A 19,712-nucleotide genomic window follows, 5' to 3' on the forward strand; every position below is an offset into this window, starting at 1 on the left:
GCACTTAATACAACCCCCAAATATTTATAAGTTTTAACAAACGATAGTTTTTGACCATTGATGGAATATGAGCGTTTCAAAGGAAGCAGCTTGCGCGTAACGGTCATAGCTACCGTTTTCTTTTCATTAATCTTCATTTGCTACACTGCACACCAAGAAGATATTTTTTGTTAGCGCTGCGTTTAAAAGAACCTGGTCGTCTGCACTACCTGATAGAGAATGCAATCATCTGCAAATAACTGAATAGAAACCGGGATATCATTGGCAATGTCGTCTATAAAAATTAAAAAAGAAGTGGTCCAACCACAGAGCCCTGAGGGATTCCGGGTTTCGCTGGTCGTGAATCAGACTGGACGTTATCTATAGAAAATATTTGATTTCGATAAGAAAGGTAGGCCTCAATCCATGAAGTTAATGTACTGTTTTTTTAGTATAGGTTTAAGTTTCGCGAGAAGTTTCGGGTGCGACACGCGATCAAATGCTTTTCTAGGAAAATCATGTCAACCTGGCCTTGCCTATCTAGAATAGCTGCAATGTCATGAACGGTTTCCAACAGCTGTGTGACGGTTGAGAATCCTTTTCGAAAGCCGTGTTGTCAGTCATTGATTAAATTATTTTTTTCGAGAAAAACTGAGAGATGCTTGAATATAATACGTTCTAATACCTTCGCACATGAGCAAAGCAGGGAAATCGGTCTATAGGCGGAGACGAGAAAAGTGTTGGGTGATTTGGGTATAGGGATAATTTTTCCGAAATTCCAGTCATCTGGAAGCGCACGCTGTGACAGTGACTTTTGAAAAATGATGCACAAAAACTTCGAGCACCATTCAGCATACCTCACAAGGAACGCGTTAGGTATGCTATCAATACCAGGCGTCTTTTTGGGATCTATGTTAAGAAGTAGAGACAAGATTCCTTCCTCAGATATTGTAAGGTCACTTATTGGTGGGATATCATGAAACGTTTTAGATGCGGAAGCATCTTATACTCGCGCCTTGTAGTGCGCCGTCCGCGCCGTCCGCACCGCTTCTCGAACATTCGACAGCTGACGCGCGCGCATGCGCCGTCGCGCCGTCGCCCACCATCTGTGCCGCGCGCGCTTCTCTTCGAGAACATTCGACAGCTGACAGCGCATGCGCCGTCGCACCGTCGCCATCTGTGCCGCGCGCGCGCTTCTCCTTCGAGAACATTCAACAACTGACAGTGCATGCGCCGTCGCGCTGTATATATACTCAAGGTCGGCGCTCGCTCGCTCAGTTGCCGCTCGTCGGTTGGTTTGTACGGCGCGTCGACGTCCAAGGTCGCGGTGAAATGAATTCCAACGAATGCACAAACACAATGATCGACGTCCCTTCGACCAGCGCCGTCCTTTCGCATACGTGTGTACGTGTTCACTCATTTAACACCCCCTCCTACAACCACGTTAACCAATTTAGCCATCGACCCAAGTAAGTCGCAATTTAACACCCCATTTCACAACCACGTTAACCAATTTAGCCATCGACCCAAGTAAGTCGCACTTTAACACCCCGTTAACCAATTATATGCTCCGCATCCTCCTCAGTGTTCCCCCGAGGGAAGCTGCGGGCAATTTTTTTGAACATGGTTTACTTCCATCGTCATCAGTAAACACTGAACAAAAAAACGTGTTAAAAGATTCTGCAATAGTTTTTTATTAGTTACGATAGTCCCATTAACACATATATTATGAAAACGCTTCTTGTTTGGGGCGAAATGCTGCCAGAATTTCGCTGGGGATGACAGCAAGAAGTTTTCTAAAGTGACGTTATAGTACTGATCTTTCGCTTCCTTGATACTGTCTTTTAATTCTTTACGCATGTTACTGAGTTTAAGCATGGTCGACGGAGTGGGGTTCTGACGATGCCGTTTTCTTATCCTGTTTGCCTTTCGCCCCAAACGAACAACTGGCATAGTAATCCATGGGCTAACATTTTTTATTATTTTCACTTTTTCTGGCACAAAGTCATGAACGCACTGCAACACAAGGTTTTTGAAGAAACACCAAAGGTTGTTAACAGTACAAGTACTAGATTCAGAAAGTAAAGTGAATCGAGAAAAATGTAAGTCTAATGTGTCCAGTCTTTCTACGTCTTTTGCGCACGAGAAGACAGACACCACGCGTTCTTCCCTCTTGCCTTTCTGAACGTCATTAAGATTAATGCACATGTAAACCAATTTGTGATCAGATATTCCATCAAGCACATTGGTGTCTGCCACACGACGCAGCATGCTGTTTCTAACGAAAAAAAGATCCAGAGTTGTAGCAGTAGCATTCTGTACGCGGGTTGGTTGCTTAACTAGTTGAGTTAAATCATGAAAAAGGACTATATCGACTAAACGTTTGGCTGCATTTGAAGACGGTACAGGAAAATCAGTATCCGATATAACTGAAAGAACGTTGAAATCACCGCCAACTATTATATTACTAGAGCAACTGTGGACCATGCAAAGAAATTCATTAAGCTTATCAAAGAATACTTCGTCTGTGCCTGGGGGCGGTAAAAAGCGCCGACTATGAACTTAAGATCGCCTGTGTCTACTTTCACAATTACGCATTCAAGATCTGGTATATCGGCTAATCTTTCAACTTGTAAGGTTTCCTTAAATATGATTGCAACTCCGCCGCCTCGACTACTCCTAACTTTGCGATAGATGCATGCGGTAACCCCGGGGCGTGATCTCATCGTCACTAACGTCGGTGCGAAGCCAGGTTTCAGTTATTATCAAGAGGTGAGGGTGATACGTTAACACAACACTGTCTAAATCATCGCTTTTTGCTAGAATACTACGGGCGTTAATATTTAGGCATCGGAAAAGTCTCCCATTCTTGTCGTTTCACTTGTTGCGAGTTCCTCTGGTAAGCGGTCTGCTCGCAGAGACCATTCCACGCTGAACTTCATCTAATGTTAGCAATCGATTGTCAATCTTAATTTTGTCATGTACAAGTTTAACTTTTGTGCCAGATTTCCTAATATCTGAAGTGCTGTTCCATGGTAACTTCCTGACGTGCCGAGTGCTTGCAGAGAAATCCTCCGAGACTGAGATTCCCTTCCCTTTTAATTTGAAGCAACTTTTGAGAACGTTAACTTTTTCCCTGTGGTTGAAAAACTTCACGATCACTGGGCGATTTTTACCATGCTGCCTTCGCCCTAGCCTATGAATTCGCTCGACTGAGTTTACGTTCACGTCTAAAGCATGCCTGAACACATTGCAGACTACGCTATCCATGAGGTCGTCAGAGGCGTCATCATTCTTTTCCGGTATACCGAACACAACAAGGTTGTTACGCCTGCTTCTGTCCTGTAAATCAACGAGCTTACGTTCTAGGTCTTGAACCATATTTTCCAGGCTGCGAAGTTTATCGCTGAATCCTTTAATTATCTCAGAAGTTTCCTCCACAGTTTTCAATTTCAGCTCGATATCATCAAGCCTTTTTTGAGTGTTGTTTTGACCTTCAATCAACTGCGACAACAATTCCGCAGTGGAGGGTCCTGGATTGGATTCAACGTCCCCGCATAGCATCAGTAGGGACAAAAACACTAGCTTAATGTCACAATACAAGGTATACAAGCTATGTGGGCATGTCAGCTGGACGAAATAACAATGGATGACGAAAGTATGTGACTGGTGCAAACATGATAATCGTGAGATGTGTGTCATATGAGAACATGACTACATGCCACAGTCAAGGCGCCATAACATTTTGACGTGACGCGGTGCGCGTGCTCGCTGGCGCTCATTTGGTCGCGTCACGCCGGCGTTGCGACATCAGGCGCTGGTCCTGCCATATACTCGCAGGCGCGTGCCGCCCTGCGTTGCATTGACGCATGCGCGTTACAGCGCGTCCGGCGTCCTTCCGTCACGAAAAGAGGGCGACGCAGTGTTGTCTCGGTTACGCATCAGCGCAAAATGCAGCATGTCGCATTTTGGATTCGCTCGGTGGATTTCAAGCTGGACGGTTGTGCCCTCGCGATCTCCGACGCCAGCGTAGCTCCCGCCGACTTGTTCGCCCTTCGCGGTCTCCTGACGCCGTGCAGCTCTCGCATTGTGGTGCCACGCCCTTGGACTGCTTCGACCGGATCCCCACTTTCCTATCTCCTTCTATTTTTCGTCGCTTGCCTCTCTATTTCTTAATATATTTCCTTCTATTATTTTTATCCCTCCTTCCCCCCACCACTATGAGGCACTGCCCCGTGTCGCCTATAGGCAGACAGAAATTAGGTGCCTTCTTCCTTTCCTTACGAACCACTACCACCACCATGTCGCATTTCGCACCGGTATCCGTCGGGCCGCGCCGACGGACGCTGGTCCCCCGGTCGCGCCTGGCGTCAGACTATAGAGTGCTCGCGTTTTGCTAACATATACTATAGCATCGCCGTGCCCAGCGTGTGCGCGCGTCAACGCTACATTGGAGTATATGGAGTCCTTAACAATGACGCTCGCGGCCGTTTTGCTAGCTTCACATACACCAAGTTTGGTGTTACCTGACATCAATGGGTGACAAAATATGTAACTGGTGCAAACATGATAATCCAGACACGCATGTTATATAAGAGCATGACAACATACTACGTTCATGGCGTGCTATATATACTAAATTTGGTATCTCACGACGTGAATAGATGACGAAGGTAAAAGACACATCCAAACATGATAATCATGACACGGAAGTCTTGCACGGCAACATTCACCTCCACTTCGTAACGTTGTGCTTATTTCAAATCGACATATCAACCTTTCTCATTCGTGCTTCGCATATCATCGAATCCCACTGTAAGTGGGTTCTGCCAACTTTCGCTATCAAAAGGAAAACCTACCACGTCTGTCCTGTTTCAGGCTTTGGGAGGACGGCTGGAAGGACCGTTACTACGTGGCGAAGTTCGACGCCAGCCCCGAGAACACGGTGTTCCGCCAGAGCTTGGTGAGCGTGGTTTAAGTACCCTTTTATGCTACTGCAAACTTTCCATATCTATCGTCGCCAACATAGATATACTTAAAATATTGCCAACTGTAGGAACTAGGCTGCCGCTGATGGCCACGTTTAAACGGCTGTGAAATTCAAGCGTGCTCGCCCAGGTAGATTTAATGGCGCATTCAATATTGAAGCACATGCAAGGTCTCTGCGCAGCACCTCTAGGCAGCAGCTTTCGGCCGGTCAAGCTTATCTTTTGTTTGTACCAAAGTAAATGGCTCATTGCTGTTTCTTTTTAGACAACATCTAAAGTTTTCTCTTTAAACTTGAAGAGCTTCCATTGTATCTAAATGTTACCAAAACAAAGTAGCATCAGCCAAAAGATATGGTTTTGAAAAGTGCCTACAAATTTTGGAGTTTTCGGGCATAGTGTTACATGTATTCCTTACTTCACAATGTTAAATTTGAGTAACCAAAATTACTGCAAATACCTCCAGCAACTATAATTGCGTAATATTTGCGTATAATAAAAAAACTGCTGTACAAGTCGGAACAAAATACGCCCATCCAGGTCTGCAAAAGTGGCTTCACGACAACGCTGTACAGCTATGCAAAAAAAAAAAAAAGATCGCTTCGTGGCAACACGGGGAATCGCTTTTAGAAAACTTTTCGCGAATTGTGTTTGAGGACGCTGGTTCAATGCGAGAAAAATCGAGCAATTACATTTCTTAAGCGACTTTCATAGAAAGTGACGCCACTCATTGCTTGCCCCGCCACGGTGGTCTAGTGGCTAAGGTACTCGGCTGCTGACCCACAGGTGGCGGGATCGAATCCCGGCTGTGGCGGCTGCATTTCCGATGGAGGCGGAAATGTTGTAGGCCCGTGTACTCAGATTTGGGTGCACGTTAAAGAACCCCAGGTGGTCGAAATTTCCGGAGCCCTCCACTACGGCGTCTCTCATAATCATATAGTGGTTTTGGGACGTTAAACCCCACAAATCAATCAATCAATCACTCATTGCTTTGAACACTGTCGCAAGAAAGAATGTGACTCTTTTGAAGACGCAGAGAAAGAAGTGCCACGCTCACACGTACATTGTCGCCGATGCTTCGTGCACTCGAAATATAATGAATAATTGTTGAAATTTTACGCGGCATTTCAATTGATTGGTTGGAATTTTCGAATAATCATAGCCGTGTTTAACGTAGTATAGCAAGAGGTCGAGGAAAGGAATAGAAGGTGAGGAGGAGAGAAGGATTGGGAAAGGAAGGAGGGGAGAGGGCGCCATGCACTGCGTCAGGAACGAAGCCTTCCTTTCACGCCATGGAGGCCGATCGTTTGGTACGCCATTGCTTGCTTGTCCGTGAACGCCGGAGTCACCGAAGGGCAGGTGAATCGGAATTTCCTACAGCCCTCACCTTGAATACAACTGCGTACATGTTGTAATACAACGCACCACGTGAAAGTATGAGCAGTATAACAAGCCACACGTAAATTATCGCTATGTTCAGGTGTTTGTTAGTTGCTCTTTATGCATTGAAGATAGCAACAAGAAGAAACGCTTGTACGCGACAAGATTGGGGCCGCGCAACTGAAGACTGGGGGCGTCCTCAGAATTTTATCTGAGTACCACTTTCGAAATCACTTCCAACATTCCTCACATATAGTAGGATAGGCTGTAAATAAATGAGCTTGAATGTTCATTGCGCACATCTTGCGAATGGCAGTATCTAGTTTGACTTTGAAAGAAAATAATGCGCTGTTCTGAGGCTACAGGACTTCTTGAAGGAAGATTGTTCTAGTGGCCACGTGAAATATTGAATTGTGTTACTGTGATAAACACTCGTTTTCTGCCGAAGAAAACTCGGGACGAAAATCTAACTAAAAAGAAAATTGTGAAAAAAAATCTGAAATCTGATTGTTGTGTTGCATAAATGCGCCTGCGATTTCGGCAAAAAGCTCAATTCATTGCCCAGGTCTTGCTAGTGTGTCTTCTATGTGTAAGAAGCTTCTACTGTCGTTTCATTTTGATCATAAAGGCACTCCTTAGCTCGTCTATTACAGAAAACGATATTCAGATTGTTCGTTCTTGATTATTGCCTACGAACGCAGACACAAGTATTCAAGAGTAATGCACAAAAATTTGTCTCGAAAGTCTCAGTTCTCCTTAACTAAAATGAGAAAGTGAGTAATGCAGGTATTAATTTCATCTGGAAGGAATCTCAATTTACCGTTACGCCCTAAACAAACAAATATACAACACTGAACCGTTTCGGAATCTTTGTTTATAAAGATACTTTCTTGCGTGTGTTATGCACTCTCTTGTCTGTCGTTCGGTGTAACCAATTTGGACCTAGTAAAATATTAGTGGGTTAACTGCTTTGCAAAAAAAATGACTTGATGCATATGAGTGCATTAGAGGTAGAATCGAAGCTAAATAGAATTTTGAATAATAATCCAACATTCACGCAGGCCCGCGATTACATCCGGGGACTGTGCTGGGTTCTGCGCTACTACGTAGAGGTAAGCTTTCGTTTCCGAATATCAAGTGTCTACTTGTCGGGATCCGCAGTGAGGTCATGTCAAAAGCGCTCTTCAGTCTTGGTGATCCAAAAGAGTTAATTTCCCTGACTGTAGCAATTGCAGGCCACTTTGACGTGGAAGCTTTTAGCTTGCACATTTAAACAATGTAGCAATCAGTCTTAGTCTAGTGATGATGCTATGTGCCTATAGAAATCAGGGTTCAGGCTTGAGTTTTTTAAGACGAACATGGATTCAGTACCATTGTTGTGCAGAGACCGTTACTTTAGAACTGCGCAAGCGATCGGCGTGTTTGTGGGACATCGTCGCAAAAATACATTTTGGCGATACTTGCGCCGCTATGACGCACTTTAACAGGTTAGATCATCAAGACGCACGCCAAGTAGTTGAAAGAAATGGTGTTTTTTGCTCGTTTGAGACACAGGGTTAGGTTAGACTCTTCAAACGTTAGGTTAGGTTATGCCCTTCAAACAACACCACTGATTCATGAATTAATCATCTGAGGAGGGGGAGGGGTTGAAGCAGGACAATGATGAACCACAGGGCCGTTCTATGGCCGAATATGTTTTGATACTTCTTCCCAACCTACTGCCGGGAGCTCCAGTTGCGAGCTGCGCAGAGCAGCCTCTCATATCGCTCCTCGTTTTATGACCCTTGCCACGAGGGCTTAGGCTCTTTCGAGCTATTCAGAAAGATGTTATCAAAGTTGGTGCAGATGAAGTTGGCTCTTGTGCGAGGACACAAGTTGCTGAAAGCAGAGGTTCCGCCATGCGTTGTAAGGAAGAGAAGGAAAGGATTCATGACTGTAAGACAACAAACTTTGCCTCTCTCGTTCCGGAAGCTGCACGTATCACATCATGGTGGACTACAGTCTTCGACACAGTACACAGTACGTGACAAGTGTAAAGCAGCACTAACAACCTTACATGGCTCCGCTCGTGGACCAGCTGGTGCACAGAGCACGCGAGATGCTTTCGCCCATTCCCGCACTACGGCGCCACCGGCTCACTGGACGTTTCCTACAGCTATTACTGAGCCCCGCCGCGGTGGTCTACAGTGCCTAAGGTACTCGGCTGCTGCCCCGAAGGTCGCGGGATTTAATTCCGGCTGTGGCGGCTGAATTTTCGATAGAGCCGAAAATTTTGCAGGCCCGTGTGCTCAGATTTGGGTACACGTTAAAGAACCCCAGATGGTCGAAATTTCCGGTGTCCTCCACTACGGCGGCTCATAATCGTATGGTGGTTTTGGGATGTTAAACCCCACATATCAATCATCAACAGCTATCATATACTGAGCCGGACGAACTGGGGTGGTGGAGGTGTGCTTTCTATGGCAATGCACACCATTCAAAACATTGAGCCTTGCTGTTATCAGTGATCCCGATGAAAGAGGAGATTGATTTTTAAAGGAGAGAGCCCTACATGTCTCTTCGAACGCGAAAAATTACCGCTGGTGGCGGCGGTATCAGCGTCAACACCAGTGATAGCAAAATCATGACGTAATACTGGCGTCACACGTAGACAAAATTTGCGGGCTTGCCATAACGTCACCATGACGTCATCTGATGTTGTCATCACATGGCCTTGTAGTGAGGCCTGGGAAGCCCTGCTGTGGAACAAGGATCCTGCTTCAGCGGCAACAAGCCATCCACCCGGAGGAAGAAGCCGCGAAGATTCGGAACCTTATCGCTTGCTTGTAATCACGGAGATGCCGGTCCCCGTCACCAAGGCATGTGCGCCGGGGACAGGGGTAGGGTGCCTCCTTGCGGAACAATAAAGTTGTCATGAATCCATTCATCCTCGCTTGTTCGAGGATTGGCCGATCCTGGAGGCACTGAAAAGTCATATATTGGTTGCAGAAAGCTCTCGGCGACTAAGTAGAAAAGCGAACATAACTTCCGTCTTGTCGTCTTAGGAAATATATCATAAGAAACTTAAGAATAGTAAATTTATCAATTTTGAGTTAGTGTCAGGTGGCAGCGTCCGTTAGCTTTACGTGCACGTAGAGGGAATGTTTTCGTGTATAATCTGCAGCGCTGTAGTATTTGTCTTCATTTGAGTCGTATACCTTTGGCACGTTGTGTGGGATTTTCCGGCCTTCTGTGGGCGTTCAGACGGAGCGCCCATGCATCATCCGTTCGAGGCTCCGTAAGCTGAAGCTTCAGTTGATATCTGTCTTGATATCATTTATTCGCGCTTCCTCATGGAAGTTGTCGCGTGCTGCCGTGCCGACGCAGCGACGACGATGAAGTTGAAGTAGGTGCAAGGAAGGGCGCACGCGGGCCATCGAATATCCTGCCGCCCGGTTCCTGGCCCATCTCGCTTTGTGGGTGAACGCCGTACATCTGAGATCATCATCATTATCATCGAATGAACAATTGGTTTTTGTCAGTCGATGCAGCTGCATTCTTCTTCCTTCTGCCTGCCCACCACAGTGGTGACACCGGACGCTTGCAGAAGCTTCCACCAACACTCGCCCCTAGCCAACCACCCCCTGACCCGCCTATCACTATGGTGCGACGACCAGATACTCGGCGACCATGGCGTGCTGCATCCTTTTACCGCCGAAATTGCCCAAATTTTGACAGAAGACCATCCATCAGGCTGCTCAAGATGGAGGCTGCTTTCTAACTCCGCAACATTCGCTCAGCAGGAAAAGTACGCCATCACGGTAGCCATGCTTCCTCCTACTTTGCGACCCTTTGTGCCTCGTCCGGGACCACAGACATATGAGCGACTTCGATGTTTCATACGACCCCTACGGCAACCGGGAGTGCCACATCACTTGCTCCCTGCCGCGCTAAACCTTAGTTTTGAATCTCGGGTCGTCACTACCATGCTGTTGTAGCAATCTAACTCAAGTTGTCCGACACCACCTGGTTATGGCTCTGCGGCATCAGCCAGTTATACAACGCAGACACTGCGTGACATGGTTTCCGACGACGCACTCAAGACGACACTGAGAACGTCAAGTACGTCAAGTGCCACTAATGAGTGTTACCTCGCACCTATCTTCTCCTGCTATACCTCCCATCACAAGCAGGCACCCCGAACCAGACGAGCCCGATTCCGCCAGGTTGGAGCGATACAGCATCAACCGATTAGCAGGTAAGTACAGGAAACAAACGTAGGTACTCATTCAAATGAAACATTACCCGCCACGCAGATGCACTCGGCTGCTGACCCGCAGGTCGCGGGATAAATCCCGGTCGCGGCGGCTGCATTTTCGATTCAGGCGGAAGTGCTTGAGGTCCGTTTGTTGTTTAGATTTGTGCACGTTAAATAACCCCAGGTGGTCCAAGTTTCCGGAGCACCCCTCCCCCGAAAGGAGTCTCTAATAATCACATTATTATTATTATTATTATTATTATTATTATTATTATTATTATTATTATTATTATTATTATTATTATTATTATTATTATTATTATTATTATTATTATTATTAAAATGAAATATGTATGCTTCGGAATTTGATAACACCCTTCATATCGTCTTACCTTGCAGGGCTGTCCATCATGGACGTGGTTCTTCCCGCACCTGTACGCGCCATTTGCGTCGGACTTCGACGACATCGGTGAAGTCGCCGTCGACTTCGACACCGAAACGGAACCCGTGAGTCAATCTTTCCTCCTTGCAGTACGTGAGACGCGTGTCAAGAGTGCAATTTTACAGGGCTGAAGTGAACGCACAGTGTATTCGCACAGTGAACGAATACAAAAGAATGGCATCTAGGGGATTTATGACTATATTGGTTGAATTCGCCTGCAATATCCGTGCATGTGCCATATTGGTACAAAATGTATCATTTCGTTATGAAGGAACTGGTCATAACGCAGTCTCTGCCTCATCAAAGATGTCAACGCCTCGCGCACTGTTTTGCTGGCATTGAAGCTAGCTTGACGGGTAGTGGCTGGATGGACCACGTGGCCACGTTGTCCTTCCACAAGCGGGGCACCTGGCCAGACTCCCGAAGCCTCCGATGCGTGTGTATTATACTCGTGCTGAAATACTCCCTTCGCGTGCGTGTGCGTGCGCGTGCGCGTATGCGTGTGCGTGCGCGTATGCGTGCGCGTGCGCGTATGCGTGCGCGTGTGCGTGCGCGTGCGCGTGTGTGTATGCGTGTGTGTGTGCGTGTGTGTGCGTGTGTGTGCGTGTGTGTGCGTGTGTGTGCGCGTGTGTCACGGACGGCCATTCTTGGCGACCCCGCGTCACGGCAATTAACGGGCGCCGTACTCCTCCACTGACCATGGGAACGGCGGGCGCATGAAATAGAGCCGAGAAGTGCAGAATGGGGTGCTCTTCTTCGAACGTCGCCGCCGACGTTTGATCCTTTGTAACTGCGGCGGCGTCTGCAGGGTCGTGGAAGGCCACGATGTACGCCGAACAAGGATTAGACTACGGGACGCACCGGCTGAGAGCCAAACAGTCTGACCGTTCCCACGGGGAAAAGCGTGGGGAAATCTCTGGTGGCCAAGCCGTATGACAACACCCCAACAGGTTGTCACTCTCGCTAGTTGAGGGCCCTCTCCTAATTAAAAAGGGGTGGGGTCAATATGTTTTCTGGGCAGAGTTTCCATCAATGAAACGCGCATGATTGGACCCATGTAGAGGTCTCTTGTCCCCAAGGAAGAGAGCGAGAAGACACGAGGGGGATTTAAGCGCAGGATTTCGCCCTGCTAGGCAGACTAGTCGCTGACCAACATGGTGTAGAAACAGATCAACAAGCATCTCTTCTAGAAGTTTTTAGTGTGGCTCTGTATCGGCTGGTCACCTAAACTAAGCCCTTCGTCTAGTTGTGACGCGATATTAACGTCTGCAACGTAGACATCGGGACTTCGCCTCGAGTTAGCTCAACCTGCCCGAAGTCACCTGCAAGCACTAGCCTCCCGGAGCCACCAGCGTTGCAACACCGCCGACATCGCAGTCGTGCCAGAACTCTCCTCGACTTCTCGCATCCGATCGTCGGGGACGCAGCGCTGCCGGTCATCGCACGTATGCCTTCACCTGTTTATATCTTCCAACTTTCTCCTCCGTAGTTGTATTGTTGTTAGTTAGTGTGGTTTGTAATAGTTCTCTCTCGTAAGCTGATTTATTGTTTTTATATATATATTTTTTTAGTTGTATCAAGTGTTGATGTATTTTGTTAGTTGTATTGAAGTGTTGTACTAGATACCGTGTGCTGCAATATCACTAGAGTAAAATTTGTTTTGTTTTCTCACGTCTCTGATCTCTTCACTGTCTCTGCTTGCGTACGGAACAAACTAACCTGTGTTCATTCCCGTCGCCTACTTCGCGCTGGTGACGCTAGAGTGGCAGCTTGTAACAGTGTGTGTGCGTGTGTGCGTGTGTGTGTGCGTGTGCGTGTGTGCGTGTGTGTGTGTGTGCGTGTGCGTGTGCGTGTGCGTGTGTGCGTGTGCGTGTGCGTGTGTGCGTGTGCGTGTGTGCGTGCGTGTGTGCGTGTGCGTGTGTGAGAGAGAGAGAGAGATAGCGAAGTTGTTTGACAGCAATGTCTTTGTAATAACAGCAGATAGTCCACAAAAGCATCAGTGCGACTCTGCGAGGGCGTGCGCGCGTGCGTGTTTGTCAGTGTATTGGCGTATGCGTACGAGAGAAAGAGGAGCGCCGTGAAAATGCAAGACACGAACATGAATTCTCATTCAGTTAACTGAAGGTTTTCAAACCTATTTTTCTGCCCCGCCGCGGTGGTATATAGTGGCTGAAGTACTCGGCCGCCGACCCGCAGTTCGCGGTATCAAATCCCGGCTGCTGCGGCTGCGCTTTCGATGGAGGCAAAAATGCTGTATGCCCTTGTGCTAAGATTTGGCTGCATGTTAAAGAACCCCAGGTGGTCGGGATTTGCGGAGCCCTCCATTGCGGCGTTCCTCATAATCATATGGTGGTTTTGGGACGTTTAAGATCTGGCTAACCTCCCTGTCCTTCCTTCTTCAATCCTCCTCCTTGGAACGTTAAACCCCACATAACAATCAATAATCAAACCTATTTATCTGGCTTCCAGGTCAAGCCCTTGGAGCAGCTCATGAGCGTCCTGCCTGCGTCCAGCAGCCGATTTCTTCCCGAGCCTCTGGCCGACCTTATGGAGGATCCGGTAAGTTTACAGCGCAGAAATTACGTGTGCCTAATGAAATGCAATGGTTGCACTGGGAGAGCAAGACTTCGTTAGCTTATGTAACAAATTTAAAAATCATAGCGATTGTATGCATTCCACTTCTGATTATATTAGGGGGTCTCAAAAATACGCGTCCTTCGGACCTTTCCCGCTAGTGGCCCGGCTTTTACATATCTGTCCTCGTCCCAGTTACGTTATTGATAAGTATATTCGTGAACTAATCTGACGTAACTGGTCACAATCTTTTTTTTTCGTGAGGCACACCATGTGATCACTATGAATTGAAACATAACACTGAAAAAAGGAAAAACAATATTTTGGAGTCTGCGTCAAGGTTTGAGTTAATCAGGATATTTGTACCAATATGTTACTCGAATCCTGATACCAAATAACCGTCAGGAATGACCACAGAAAAATAACGTAAAGGGCTTCTTTGAGGCGGTCACATTAGGGCACCCTGTTCAAGATGCCCCTTCCTCCACCGCCCCCTCTTTTCCTGCTCCAACCTTCTTCAGTACGAATCTTCGGCACTGCCGACATCCTGGCTACTGCAGTAGTAAAGTTTGAGACTGTGCGGCCCACTTGAAGCCGGAAATTCGAGACCTCTAATGTATAAAAGGAATGGATGGTCCTGCACTCGGATATAGTCTTTCGTGTATGTAATTTCTGGAAAGCGTTGGTTGCTTTATAAAAAGTTGTGACCGGTTGGTGAATCATTATTAGCAAAGGTAACTGCAAAAGCACTACGCATACAGAAAGACGGCACGAACCGGAGTCGCCTTTTGTCTGAACATTCTCTGTGCGTCCACTGTGCACATTGCATATCAAATTTTCTGCTTCTCAAATGAAATTGCAGACGAATATTCAACCTTTGTACCTCGAACGTAGAGGAAACATAATTCATTGTTTTAAGTTGCATCGGATAATAACTAATTGTGGTGATTAATTAAGCAAGTCTTAATTAGTTGTTTATGTGGAACAACTAATAACTGAATCCTAATGTGCCCGTAATCAAGCGCCTGGCTTTCTTTGTCTTGTTTCGTATGGTAGTTTGGTGTGCGCTAAAGCAGGGATCGGCAACCCGCGGATCGCGGGGCAGTTTTACGCGGTCCCCAGCACAACGTAACCCCGCCCCCCCAACACACACACTTGTCATTGCCTATCTGAACGAGGTCGACTTGACATTTTTGACCTCAAATGTGGTTTTCACATGTAACCTGTGTTTGTAAATGGCAACCTTGTGAGTTGCATGCAGCAAATAAGCATAATTTTTATTCCAATTTTGCACAGTAAGGCCAATAACTCAACTTTTCTACCTTTGTCGCCAGTTACACCCCTTAGTCCTCATGTCATGCGGCTCCCACTGTTTCGCCTTCATGCGAAGTGGCCTTTCACCTAGAAATGTTGCCGACACCTGAGCTAAACGAACATTGTGGTACACCGACCTCAAGCAAGATTGCAAGGCTATCGCAAAAAGTGGAGCCTGTCAGTGTTATAAGGTATCTCAGTACCGTAGGCAATATGGAAGAATACGTCTCAGAACTACACACTTCGAGGATAAGTCGCCTATGCACTAGTAAAGTAAATGTCAAACAAGACTCCTGACCACCTATGAGGTTAGAAGGTAATTCGAAGTGCGTCTCGCGGGAAAGAGGCTGGTGAAGGCGGCGCAATGGTCGTTTTCACCGAAGATATCCCTATATTAGTACCTGGCTCGATATGTCGTATCATCTTTGTACTAATTATGAAAAAGCAAGTTCGCTCCAGTACTGCGGTCGTATACATTGTAAATCAACGATACATTTATAACATCTCATTTTTTACTGCTCGAGGAAGGGACTTGAGTCGCACAGTTAATGGCTTGTTTAGTCCGTATGCCCCGCTTCTGCAGCTAAAATAGCATTTTATTCCCCACAACACGTGCTGTGGGTTCTCTGCGGTGCCAGCCGCATGCATGGCGTCCTCGCGCACCGTGGGACAGGATTTTGGAGTCCACCGCTGAGCAGATTACTGCCAAAACACATTTGAGCCATTTGATATAGGTGTGTTGACCAGGTAAAAGGAAAGGAGAATGAGATCACGTGTTGTCACGTGAACCTGGCGATATCCGGTCCTATAGAGTCTGGTTTGGATTCCGTCGCAACGTCTTTTCGTGTTCTCTTGTCGGTCGTCTCGAAAAGGTGGTCAGCAGCTAATAGTTCTTGTTGCGCCACGTTGCCTTACAGAGGTCTCCCATCGTGGACTTTTACCCATTGGACTTCAAGATAGACCTCAACGGCCACAAGCACGTCTGGCAAGGTTAGTGCACTGCGGTTGTTTAGCTGTAGCTTCCTAAGTCACATGTACTTTGATTTATTTTATCAGAAGAGGTGACGAGGAAAAACTTGCGCGTTGGCAAATGACACTGTTTCAAGGCTTCTAAGGAGATCACGTACTTCGTGATGCCAAACAGGCAAAAAAAAAAACAGTGTTGCACACTCGCCGAAATGGTAGCAGGTGCCGCTCACCGAAGCTGCCAGGTTCAAATTCACACATATATACCCCATAATGTAGACGGAGAAATGACCGCCACTGTAGCTCGGTGGTAAAGCATCACACGCGTTATTCGAAGGTCACAGGTTCGGATCTTGCCGATAGACAGTCATTTTTTTTCGTCCACTTTTCTTTTTTCCCATTTACATCATACAATTACTTTTAATAACACCCCTACCATTTTTTGGCATTACTGTCTGTTATTTCTCAATAATATTGTCACGTAAGAGTGAGGGTAGCCCGAAGACAGGAAACCGGGAGGCTCGTAGAAATAGAAGGGAATCCGTTTATTTGGCGGACTTGCGCCCATTAAAGGGAAGTATACACATCGGCTTAGCGGGTGGCGAACAGCGTGTTCGACGGCCGTCGGGGAACAGAATGTCCCACTGGATTGCAAGGCGCGTTCACCATCCGAGATACTGTCGTCGTAGAACCTGGGGCTATCTCGTAATCAGCGAATGGTCGACGTGCGGGTCACGATCTTCGCAGATGAATCGCGGTGCATTCTGGACCACGATAAGGCCGCGTGCCGGCGGTATCGGCATTCCGATACCGCCGGCACGCGGCCTAACACTATCCGCAATACGCTTCTCGGCAATAGGGAGTTTCAGAATACCGTTTGCAAGCGCTGCGGGCGTTGCGGGCGTAGCGGGTGCCGTGTGAGTTTTAAAATAGCGTTTGCCCTGCTGCGAGCCGCAACGCATGATCGCAGTGACACCGTAGCCTCGAAACCAGCGCTTGCGGGACACATGCGGGCCGCCATTACCGCACGCAATTTCGGATTTGTTGCGTGCGGTCCGCGAACGCGAACGCCGACTCGCGTTACAACGCATGCGCAGTGGCAGCCACTGCACCGCAAGGGCTCGCGGTGTGCTATTCTAAAACTCCCTAGTATTGCGTCAGAAACATGTTACGTGAACTGTCCGCCGCGGTGTTGTAGTGGCTAAGATGCTCGGCTGCTGACCCGAAGGTCGTGAGTTCGATCCCGCCAGCGGTGGTGTCATTCAGATGGAGACGAAATGCTATCATCTTGTATACTGCACGATGTCAGTGCGCCCAAAAACACCAGATGTCCGAAATTTCCGGAGCCCTCCACAAGAGCGTCTAATCACATAATAATTTTGGGATGGTAACTTTAGTATTAGTAGTAACATAAGCTGAAGAACACGAGACCAACATTTATCTGGATGAACAATGGCCACTCGAGGGGAGAAAACTGCATCTATTGATTCTCACCATGACGATTATTAACTCAATGACAAGACTAGCCTTCTCATACTGCAATTTCAAGCATATTTTGAAAAGTCGAGTCATAAACGTATACATATTAAGTGGACTAGCTGGGAATGTGTTATCATTATGCACTCCTTGTGCAAGGACATCAGTTTTGTTAAGGAAACCGCTGTTGCGGGGCACACATGCTTACACTTGCATGCCGTAACTGCTATGAGCTGCTTCTACCAACGCTGCTCACTATGACAAGAGCACAAAGTATAACTGTCGCGTCCACATATCTCGGAGGCCTCACATGTGCTGTTCGCCTCAGTGATCCGTGACTGCAAACCATGCATCATGTGAATTCTGCTTTTTTCTTTATTTGTTTTTTCTCCTGTGACACGTGTGTCCGTATAGATGTGATAACCTAAACGCAAAATCATTGTTTATTTTGCATATAATATAAAAGCTATTCATTTGGGATTTCTCGGGACACCAAAATTTGTCCGAGTTAACTGAATGCTGAATTATCGAAAGTATAAAAAAACAATAAGTGTATGCTACGTCAATGTACTTTCATGTTCTCGATGAATATGTAAATGCAGCAATTATTTAGCATAGCAGCAGCGCAAAAGCCTAAAATTCATTTATTTGAGGCTTCGTTCACGTTTTGAACGCGGATCGATTGGCCCCCCATGTCTTGATTCGAAAAGCTTTCTGAACCGATAACTTATTACGTAAGGACCATGCAATCGTGCTTGTCGACCACGCCTTTCAGAAAGTCCATGGCCGCTTCGGCTGTCTACGAACGTTGTTTTCGTTCCTTTCCATTGCGATTTCGCCGTATACGTCGTCGCGGTCGGAGCGCTCAGAGGACCACCCGAATTAATCGACTATCCCAACCAACGAGTGTACAGTTAACGACACTGTAACGCTAGGTGTTAATATGCATTTGTAAAGCTCACAAATTCAACACGCATTGACGAGCAGGTGCTTTGGAAATGACCTTCTTGGCATGCAAACAACTCTACACATCTTCACGCTCCTGAACGTAGGTGTCGCCCTCCTGCCGTTCATCGAAGAACCGAGGCTTCTCGACGCAGTCAGAGCAGTGTACCCGCTCCTGGACAATGAACAAGGTACTTACATGGCTGTTCGATTTCACGAAGCGCGCATATAATTTGCTAATGATACGAATTGTGGACGCAGCAAACAAGTCCAGAAAGCATCTGTAGGATGTCTTGATTCGAGACACTGCTATACTAGTTGACGTGGTCTTTCGTCAACCTTATTCGTTGCTTTAATTGGATCTCGGCGTTTTTGCGTACGCAACATTTCAAGGTTAGAAAAAAGCGTATTAGTCGAGATTACAATTGTCTCAAAAGGAATCACAAAATATTTTATAGCTATTTCATAGTTTAAATGCAGTTCGCCTCTGTGGAACAATGGCTAGGGTGCTCGGCTTCTGGCTCGAAGGTCGTGAGTTCGATCCCGGCGGTGGTCACATTTTGATAGAGGCGAAATTGTAGAGGCCCTTGTTACTGTGCGATGTCAGTGTTCAGCAAAAAGCACCCGATGGTCAATATTTACGGAGGAGTCCTCCTTATCATATCGTTTTTCTTATGTAAAACACTATACATGTTACTATTATTACTACAAATGCACGATCAAGGCAAGTTATCTATGGCTGCTACTTCATATTTCTAATGATTGATTCTGCGTGATTGCTCAAATTTGTGCAAAAAAAAGAGCATTCAACAGTTTTTTCCATGATTTTGGATGAACTAGGGTATCTCTTTTATGGATTTAATCTCTGAACCTAATCCTGATGCGACGTTGCACACCCAGCAGGGAAGCAGGTGTCCACTCTGCATACAATGTTCAGTACGACATGGCATGCGAAATCGATCGCTTTAACCCCGTCGTGTCATGACGGATCCGGTCTCTAAAAATATTATTGGCTTCTGTGTACTCTTTCTAGTCGAAATCATGCCAGTATGAACTACACTGAGGACGTTGGAAACAAAACTACGTGTGTTAGCCCTAAGTCCTGTGTTTAGAAAAAAAACTAACGAACGATTTAGAGTACTTGGTACTCTACTAGAACGAAATGTAAGGATTCGGATAAGCTTTATCCTGTTGCTTCAATTATCTAGTACTGTACAATACATTCCTTTAGCCTGCCTAATATTCCGCCTACCAACTTACCTCTCGCAGCCCTCAGAAACTCCGAGGGTGACAACATGTTGTACGTCTGCAGGGGCCAGGCAGCCTACGACTCGTTCGCCTCAGCTTACGAGATTTGCGACGACTACGACGAGGTAAAACGCACCATATCTCGTGTGCAGTAAGATATCACTTG

At 46.7% G+C, this 19,712-nt stretch overlaps 1 protein-coding gene across 1 annotated transcript in view; it reads left to right on the forward strand.

The window, feature by feature from the left end:
- LOC119159671 (5'-3' exoribonuclease 2) overlaps positions 1-19,712 on the forward strand; it is a 77,071-nt gene that overhangs the window by 54,339 nt on the left and 3,020 nt on the right. Inside the window, exons 18-24 of the mRNA XM_075890002.1 lie at positions 4,858-4,942; positions 7,406-7,456; positions 10,981-11,088; positions 13,493-13,582; positions 15,829-15,901; positions 18,406-18,489; positions 19,568-19,671. Of these exons, the coding sequence (XP_075746117.1) occupies positions 4,858-4,942; positions 7,406-7,456; positions 10,981-11,088; positions 13,493-13,582; positions 15,829-15,901; positions 18,406-18,489; positions 19,568-19,671 (595 nt within the window). The remainder of the gene's footprint in view (positions 1-4,857; positions 4,943-7,405; positions 7,457-10,980; positions 11,089-13,492; positions 13,583-15,828; positions 15,902-18,405; positions 18,490-19,567; positions 19,672-19,712) is intronic.

Source organism: Rhipicephalus microplus, chromosome 3, assembly GCF_043290135.1.
Source record: "Rhipicephalus microplus isolate Deutch F79 chromosome 3, USDA_Rmic, whole genome shotgun sequence".
NCBI lineage: Eukaryota > Metazoa > Arthropoda > Arachnida > Ixodida > Ixodidae > Rhipicephalus > Rhipicephalus microplus.